Source organism: Vespa velutina, chromosome 18 (genome assembly GCF_912470025.1).
Source record: "Vespa velutina chromosome 18, iVesVel2.1, whole genome shotgun sequence".
In the NCBI taxonomy this organism is placed as follows: Eukaryota; Metazoa; Arthropoda; class Insecta; order Hymenoptera; family Vespidae; genus Vespa; species Vespa velutina.
The window spans coordinates 3,318,106-3,327,720 of NC_062205.1; the positions used below are offsets into that span (position 1 = coordinate 3,318,106).

Sequence of the window (9,615 nt, forward strand, 5' to 3'; positions counted from 1 at the left end):
TTCTTTTCTTTTTTTTTTTTTTTCTTTTTTCTTTTTTCTCCCGTTTATTCTCGTTTTCCTTCTCGAGAAGAGATCTTTACTTTGATCGTACGGGTTGCTCCTTCGACACGGACGATCGCCAATAGAAAAATATTTTCTCGGGGATATAACATCGTCCGTGTGTCATTACTTCCATGAAGAACATCCGAGAAAAGAAAATATCGAAGGGGAAGCTCAGAAGAAAGTGAATTCAACGTGAGATCAAATATATGCGATAAGGACTGGTAACGAGAGAGAGAGAGAGGGAGAGAGAGAGAGAGAGAGAGAGAGAGAGAAAGAGAAAGAAAGATAGCGGATGAACGGAAGAATAAACATATCAAACGAACGATTAAATATTAATGATAATTTTTCAAGGTTAAAAAGAGTAGAAAGAAAAAATTAATATCCCTTTATCTCTAAGAACATTTTTATCAAATGCTCGAGCAAAACAAATGATTCTACGATAATATAAGAAAGAGAATTTTTATTTAAAAAATGCCTATTGATAATTACGATAACTATAGCGATCGTGAAATAAGAAATCTTAAATAAGAGGATATAAACGTAACAATTGTAAAGATAGGAAAGGGATAAATTTGGAAGATTGAATGATAAAAGGAAAGAAAGAAAGAGAGAGAATAGCGAAGCAATGAAACGGTAATAAGATGAAACAAGATGTAATGCTTTCGAAGAGAAAGAGAAAGAAAAAGAAAAAGAGAAAGAAAGGGGATGGTGGTGGGGGTTGAGAAGAGGAGAAGGAAGAAGGGCCAACATCGAGCGTAAAGAGAGTAAGTAAATGTAAGGAGAGAGACAGAGAGAGAGAGAGAGTGAGAGAGAAGTAGGAGAGAGATGAACACACAGAGAGAGAAAAAGAGAGGGAGTCGAGTGGTGGGGGTAGAGTGGGTCCGGCGGTCGGTGCGCGTCGTCGTGGGTGGGGGTAACGGCGAAGCTAGACGAGAGGAGGCGAGGCGAAGCGAGGCGAGAGGATGGGGGGTGGCCCGCAGGCCGGCCCGCGGCTTCGGCTCCAGTATCCCTCGAGCGATCGTCCCTGTGTTTTCTGTGTTGTACTTCACTGGAGCCGCGCGGCCAGGTTTCTCTCTCCTGTGTGTTCTCCAACAACGCGGCGTGCGTGCGGCATCGTGAGAGATCCGACAGTGGAATATACGCGCACCCTCACCCTCTCTCACCACTCTCCACCACCTCTCTCGCCTTCCGTTACGCCTACGTAACCAGAGGGAGTACGCGACACGCGCGCACGTGCGCACACCTGTTTCTATCTTTCCTTTCTGATTCCTCTTCGCTCCTCTTTTTTTCTTTTCTTTTCTCTTGTTCTTTTTTTCTTTTCCTTTTTCTTTCTCTTCCCCCCCCCCCACTGGCCCCTCTTTTACTTTTGACTTTTACTTTTATTTCTCCTTATCTTTTCTCTCTTTTTTCCTCTGCTCCCTTTCAATCCCATCCTACCTCTCCCCATCTAGTAATATCTAACTTCTCTTCGTTTCTACTTCCTCTTCTTTTCTTTCTTCTTCTTCTTCTTCTTCTTCTTCTTCTTCTTCTTCTTCTTCTTCTTTCTTTGTTTTCGCTTGAATTCCCGTTAACCATTCTTTACTTATTCTTAATCCTCGAGGTGGATAATCGAGAATATAAATAGGTGTGTGAGAACGATCGTCGATTGTGCCGTGGAACCACGTGGATTCGTACGTTGTTACGATAAAAGAGAATAGAAGAGAAGGGAAGGATATAGAAGAGAAAAGAGAAGAAGAGAAGAGAAGAGAGGAGAGGAGAGGTGAGGAGAGGAGAGGAGAGGAGAGGAGAAGAAAAGAAAAGAGAAGATAAGAGAGTGGCTGCTGGCAAGGAGTGTAAACGTCGTTCTTTCTTCTCGTAATCAGCGATAGTACGTACTACATATAGTGCCGCAAGAGGGATACGAATTGATTTTCGTATTAAAAGCATTTCGTTTCGTCGTGTTAAAGAGTCGAAGAAGACGACTACGCGTATCGACCTATCTTTTCACGCGGTCGAGACGCATATATACAGATTGTGTGTATGTGTGTGTGTGTGTGTATGTGTGTGTATGTGTGTGTGTGAGAGAGAGAGAGAGAGAAGGGTAAAGGAAAGTGTTCGGAGCACGAGAAGATGCTCGAGCGAGGGAAAGGTATCTACGGTGTTGCGAAAGTGTAGCTACGTCGTGCAGCATCATCATCTGTCCTGGATCCAGAGATCGAGCTCGCTTCTCCCGGAAAACTCGTTCTTTCTCTCTCTATCTTCGTCTTCGTTCCTATCCTTTTTGCTTTACGAAACGAGAGAAGATAGTGATCGCAAGGGTGGAAAAGAAACGATATTCTCGCGAGATATAATGTCTATACGTGAAGGAAGTGAATAAGTGTTTAATAAAGAGAGAAAGATAATAGTATGGAATTGTTACGTCAGTGATCCAAATCAGAGGATTATTTCTTTATAAAGTGGATGATCTTTTTATTATTTATTTATTTATTTGATTTTTGTGCGCTCGCGGACATCGCTCGTAAAGGATTACCGGGATTGTGTTAAGTGAAAAATATTCAAATCCTGTCCCTGTTGATTTGTGAGAAAGTGTTCCCCGATTAAATAACGTCAAGAGGGAAAGATCTATCGAATGAATAAACGAGGATAAAAATAAAGGCGGGAAGAAGCGAATCTGAAAAAGAGAGAGAGAGAGAGAGAGAGAGAGAGAGAGAAAGGAAGAAAATTGGGGAAGAAGAAAAAAGGATAAAAAAAGAAAAAAGAGGAATAAAGTGTATTCTGTTAGGAGTGCCGAAGAAAAAGTTTGCGGTCGAGCTACGGGGAATGGTGATGCGGTAGTCGAGGGATTCCCCAAGGAAAGACATGAGGGCGGTCGCCGCCTACGTCCTATTCCTTGCCCAGCTAATACAGGTAATGCGTGCGTCGCGTGTCCCCTCTTACCTTATAACAGTTCTATCCGTTAACACCGTCAATATTCTCTTCCGTATTATACTGATATGGGCATAAACTACGTTCAATGTCGTAAAGAGAAACGAATTTATCTATTTTTCTTTTTTTTTCCTTTCTTTTTTCCTTTTCACGGTCTCATTTAAAACGAATTTCAATCCTTTTCCTATAAATAATTCGTTTAATAATTTTCATTGAATTTTATTTGTTAATTTTTTTATAAAAAAAAAAAAAAAAAAGAAAGAAAAAAGAAAGAAAAAGATCTCTCTTTCTTTTCTACTTCCTCGTCGATCATAATTGATAAAAATAACATGAATGAAACGTTCGACGACGTAGATAATTATTATCGTTGAAATTAATTGGTCTTGATTTTTTTGTCGTCTTTTTTTTATCTTTCCTTCTCTTCTCTTCTCGAAACCTTTCGAGGAAGATACCGCGAAAGAGATGAGACCAATCGAAAAATCAAAACGATACGCGGCAGTAGTTATTTTCGATCGGCTACCGACCAATGTCGGCTAACGTCTTTGAGTGAACGATTATTATTCTGAGAAGAGCGTGTGTTTATATGTCGTTCTGAAAGGTACCACTCGTTGAAATTTAAGTGCAGGTTGTCCGCCGTCGGTAGACTCTTTGAATGTTCCGGAGCATGAGTTTTTACACGATTTATCTTGACGTTTTATCAATCGATCACCAAGTAGAAACTTTAAGGAGAGGTTTTGTACTTCAGACGCATCTAACGATGCGTACCAAAGAGGCTTCATACGCACGAATAGTACAAAAGAAACTCTCTCACGAAAATAGATAGCTCTTATGGTCTATTAAAAATAGATACTCTTCATGCTTACGTGTTTGCACGCTTTCAAAGATATTCTTTATTATTAGAATATATCAATGCTTTCGAATCGAATATTACTCTACGTAGAGTTTGGCGTGATATTTAGAGAGGAGAAGAAAAAAAGAAAAGAAAGAAAAAAAAAAAAAAGAAAATAAGAAAGAAAGAAAGAAAGAAAGAAAAAAACGTTTGCGCGTTGAAACGCGCATTAAGAATAATTCTAAATCACATGTCTTATATTATATTGTTAAATGTACGTGCAATCAGGAATTTAAAATCGTTTATGCGAACATAAAAGAAAATCGTCAATGTTACGTTATTGATTCTACAATCGCATATTTCACAAGAATATCTGATGCAATGCGATTAGCAATTGGTATAAACGTTGAATCCGTCGAATCGTCGGGTAATCTTGTTTTAAATATCCACGTACCTGGATTTATCGAGTATGAAAGAAATACGAGTGAGAGAAAAATCACTATTTTTTTCTTTTTTTGTTTTTTTTTTTTTTTTCTTCTTCCTTTTATTAAAAGGAGAGAAAGTTACGTGAATATAACAAGTATCGTCATAAAATATTATTGGAAATGCAGTTTCATTATAGGAATATGTACGAATGTATTATATATATATATATATATATATATATGCATACTTACGTAAGTACGTAAGTACGTACGTAGGTAGGTAGAACAGACTCGTAAACACCTACTTATGCGAAGAAAGCTCATCTTTTAAAAAATATTATCCAAGTTGCAATGTATACTTCTTCGAAAGCTTGACTTTCACGTAGCATATATCGTATATAATTTATGACACGCTTGTAATTAATAATTATCGAGGATATTTACAATTTATAGTGAGAAAATCAGTCAACGAATGGTGTTATGTTTCATGGAAAGTCTACGAAATTAAATTCTCTAAACGATCAAGCGAATGTTTTCGGTCGATTAATTTGAAAATATGTAAATTTAACGTTTCTACGGTAAATTACGTCACTAGTATTACGTATTATCAATAATTATCAAATTATAATTAATTGTATGCCTATAGACGGGTACCCGTACATGGCGTAAAAGCGTAAAGGCGATAAGAAAGAATGAAAGAAAAAGAAAGAGGGAGAAAGAGAGGGAGAGAGAGAGAGAGAGAAAGAGAAAGAGATTGAATGATCATTTATTGATCACATATATTACAGCAAATCAGCGCGTTAAACTACTTTAAAGTGGAGCGATTAGATAAATACGGGGACGATTAGGGAGTATGAATCATTGGCCGCGTACGATTTATTGAATTACCTTTTCTTCTTAAGCATTAAAACACTTTCGGCAGCGGAGATAACGCCTTCGAAAAATGGCCGGTACGAATCATGCCGTTATGTATAGCTTTGCTCTCGACTTCGGTTAATTTTTATTTTTATTCCTTTCTTTTTTTTTTTTCTTACTTTCTTCCTTTCGAATAAATAAACAAATAACGAAATTTTTCTTCGATTACGTAATATAATACGAAACCCTTTCGTAACTCATTCGATCCATCGAAATTGATCTAAATACTTTTTGTCTCTTAGTATAACGAATGCATCTTAGAAATGTAAAAGCGTCGTGAGTTTCTTTTCTTACATGTATTTGCATAGTATATATGTATATATATATATATATATATATAGATATGTGTATACATGTATATACAGTAACGTTATCTGTATACACCTTTTACAACCTTTTCTGCGATAGAAACGATGCGCTTGCGTAATAGCCATTCACCTGCCAAATGTCGGTAAAAGTTTAACGTTCAAACTCCCCTCCCTCGAACCCCCTACCCTCAACCTCAACTTCCCCGTTTGATAATCATTGTCTGCAACGTAGGACCGTTGAAAATTTCATTCGCTATGTTTAATCGACGATCGTTTTCATTTAATCGATTTATCCATTTCTTCATACCCCTTTCTCTAACATATTTATATATTTATAAGGATCGTGAGATACAACAGTCAATTTATTAAGTGTAACAATTGACATTTAACGATTGACGATTCTCAAGGGACAATTCGTTTTTGAGTGGATCCATTACCGTGAAAGAGTAAATCATTTCTTTTTTATTTATTTATTTATTTATCTTTTTCCTTTTTTTTTTTTTTTTTTTTATGTAACCATTAAATTATACAACATCGTGAATAGAAACTTTACTTTCTGAATAAAACTCATTAAAATGTGCAAACATATCTCTCTTTTTCTCTCTCTGTCTGTTCATTTACAAAAGTTAGTAAGATAACGAAAAGAGAATAAATAAATAAATAAATAAACAAGTAAATAAACGTGTTTAACATTACGTCTAATCTGGAACTTCAAAATTCGACATGTTACCTACTTCTTCTTCTTCTTCTTCTTCTTCTTTTTTTTTTCTTTTTCTTTTCGCGAAGTAATAAAAAAGTAGCCATTAAGTTTTAACAACCTAGAGATTGCCCATCTGTCGACATTTTTATTATATCGTTATCTACCTATAATACCGATGAATTTTATTTATCCTGTAAACATCGTGTATCTACCTACGTATGATCAACATACATCCTTCTTCTTTTTTTTTCTTTTTTTTTATTATTATTATTATTATTATTATTATTATTATTATTTTCTTAAACCGTATACAAGCCTTTCTCTTCGATCTTGTGATAAAGGTTAATATGATGAATTCACGGAGAAAGTTACCGTCGAGTTTTGTCGCTCGCTTGGGATCGTCGTAAGGATGCGGTTCTGGTATACGTAGCTAATGTCGCGTCGGACGAATGCACTGTCTCACGGCGTTTCATGTTTCTTCATATTTCTCTCTCTCTCTCTCTTTCTCTTTCTCTTTCTCTCTCTCGACTGTTGCACAAGGATAGAAGGACGGCACTTACATCCTTCTGCTTGTTCTCTCTCCATCAGTACGGTCATACATATATACGTACGTAGGTAAGTACTTAGGTACCGGCAAGCGAGCACGCTTCTCTTTTTCGTTGTCTAGTCGAGTATAGTTATTCATCTTCCGACTATGTTAGGAAGAAGGAAGACCTACGTTGATAATTTGTAAGACGTAAATTCTTCTCTCTCTCTCTCTCTCTCTCTTTTTCCTTCCCCTTCTTCTCTTTATTTATATCCATATCTATATCTATATCTATATCTATATATTTCTTTTTTTTTCTTTTCTTTCAGTGAAATCTTCTATTAAATCCCGTTGCTTAAGACTCGTTTGATGGTACACGAAATCGACGCTTTCATGGCGGCCGCAGCACAGCGGTCCAGCGCTAGTGAGCGCATCCGGTCTCCCGTTCGTCGTCGTTCTCGCAAGAACAATAATAGATGCTTAGGAGAAAGAAAATCTGTTTCTACTGCTGTTACTGCACCAGCAGCAACAGCAGCAGCATCTCGTTCGAGAGTTTATAAAGAAGGGGAAGCATCGGTTATCTCTCTTAGAAATGACTTTCGAAGAAGAGAAAGGAGAGCGTGTGCTCTCGAAGGGTTCCCGAACGATTTCAGACCTAGCCACGTAATTAAGCGCTACTCTGCTCTCTTTCAATTACAGCCTCAGCTGGAATCACCGTTATAACGTTGTTCGAACGTTCCAAGAACTCCGACGATTCGAATTTTATCTTAAAAACGACAGACATCTCTCTCTCTCTCTCTCTCTCTCTCTCTCTCTCTTTTTCTTATTTTATTGTATTCGTCTTGTCTCGTACAGAAGAGAAAGAGAAAGAGAGAGGTTAGGTTCACGTAATCCTAGCTCTCTCTCTCTCTCTCTCTCTCTCTCTCTCTAAATACCAAGAGAACGGTAGTAAATCCCGTGGGATAAGAAAAAAAAAAAAAAAAAAAGATTGGCCCGCTTTCAAGGGTCTACTTTTCGTTAGACGTCAGAAGATAAAAGAGTCTTTTGCTTCTTACGTATTTTTCTCCTTAAGGGAACTTCTTTCTTTCTTCCTTTCTTTCTCTTTTTTTTTTTTTTTTAATCCCTAGAGAGGTTTCTACGGATAAAGAATAACAAAAAAAAAAAAAAAAAAAAAAAAAAAAAAAAAAAAAAAAAAAAAAAATAAACGAAAAAGTCTTTACCTACAGACGTCTAGATAGTACATTATATATATACTTATATAAATCATTTCCGATTGTCACGTTGGTTGTGCGTGGAGTTACGAGTAATAATAATAATAAAAAAAAAAAAAAAGAAAAAAAAGAAAAAAGAGAGAAAAGAAAAAGTACGGAATCAAAGATTTCTCTTAAAAAGCGATGAAGACGAAGAAGGACCGAAGGAGAACTGAGAGAAGAGGGAAAGATGAGAAGAAGAAGTAGAAGAAGAAGTAGAAGAAGAAGAAGAAGAAGAAGAAGAAGAAAAGGAAAGAGGTATCTCCTCGCGCGAGGGAGATTATTAAGCTCGAAAATCGCGGTGCTGCTTCTCTCGCTTCTTCCCGCAATTATCGTAAACCCCCGTTATGGCGGACGGGAGATCGATCTCTCTCCTGTGGCGCGCATACGTTCGAGATTCTTGAACGTCGAAGAGCAAGTTTGCTCGCTCGTTCGCTCGCTCGCTCGCTCGCTCGCTCGTTCGTTCGTTCGCTCGTTCATTCGTTCGTTCATTCGTTCGTTCGTTCGTTCGTTCGTTTGTTCGCCGCTCATCTCACACGCGCGTTCGCGTTCTCTCTTTCTTTCTCTCTCTCTCACGCGCGCGCCAAGATTCGCTTCGGCGAGTTTTATCGGGCCGACGCAGCTACGCCGCCTTTAATAATAATTCATCGTCTCCCGTCGGAGAGCGGCTTAATTACCCTGCTGCGAACGTGCTCTCTTCTTCTCTCTTCTTTGGTCTCGATGAGTCGACCGTGAACGGCGGCATCGAAAAATCTACGCGTACCGGTTAATTTTCGTGAATTACCTTAGATAGGTCAAACCAAAAAAAAAAGAACTATTTCCTATTATCATTTGATAAAAAGGGATATATATGACACGACGGACAGAGAAAAAATATAAATAATATTTCTTTTTTTTCGTTTTCTTTTCTCTCTCTCTCTCTCTCTCTCTCTCTTTCTCCCCTTATCCACAACTTCGTACGATTTCGAATTTATTCAGATTTTTCTGGGATCTTTCGATCGATCAAATTGTCGTTTAACTTAGGAATCGATTATACGTAATCTTCTATCTTCTCCGGCACCTCTCACCCTCTACTCTCTTTTTCACCCTCGTGATTTATCGTCGATAATTGGAACGTATGCTCTATGAACAAGCACTTTTTATCTTTCTTTTTCTCTTACACACACACACACACACACACACACAGAGTTACATTCTTCTAAGAAAAATAATCATTAAAAAGTTATCAATCCAGTGTCGTTAAATTTGTTACACCTTGATTTTTGCATAATACCTACTATGTTATCAAAGTATTTAACCCTCTGGCAACTTGCTTTAATCGTTATCGATGCATCATCGCACGAAAGGAAGTGTTAGGCTGATGGTTTTTTTTTCTTCTTTAAATTTTCTTTTTGTTTCTTTTTTTGGATTTGAAGAATTTCATTCAACATATACAATTTATTCTTGAAATTTATATTCTTCAAATGAAAGAATATCTAGATACATATTTATATATATATATATGCATGTCCTGTTCACTGATAGATAAAATATTTTCGTGAAGAGACGTCTTCGTATCATCTACTATACGATTAATCATTGGACCGAATGATTAATACGACAATCTCGATCAGAATCAGTGGAGTTTTCAGTATGTGTAATTCGACTTCGTCGACCTTAATTTCGGTATATCACGGACGTAGACCTCCGCCTGTAGGTAATTAATTAAAAGACATA

The 9,615-nt window shown here is 37.2% G+C and overlaps 1 protein-coding gene across 1 annotated transcript in view; it reads left to right on the top strand.

Moving 5' to 3' along the window:
- The first annotated feature begins 953 nt into the window (after positions 1-953).
- Positions 954-9,615, top strand: part of LOC124955421 (protein jagged-2) — a 45,255-nt gene continuing 36,593 nt past the window's right edge. The window contains exon 1 of the mRNA XM_047509842.1: positions 954-2,928. Within this exon, the coding sequence (XP_047365798.1) occupies positions 2,881-2,928 (48 nt within the window). The 5' untranslated portion in view covers positions 954-2,880. The remainder of the gene's footprint in view (positions 2,929-9,615) is intronic.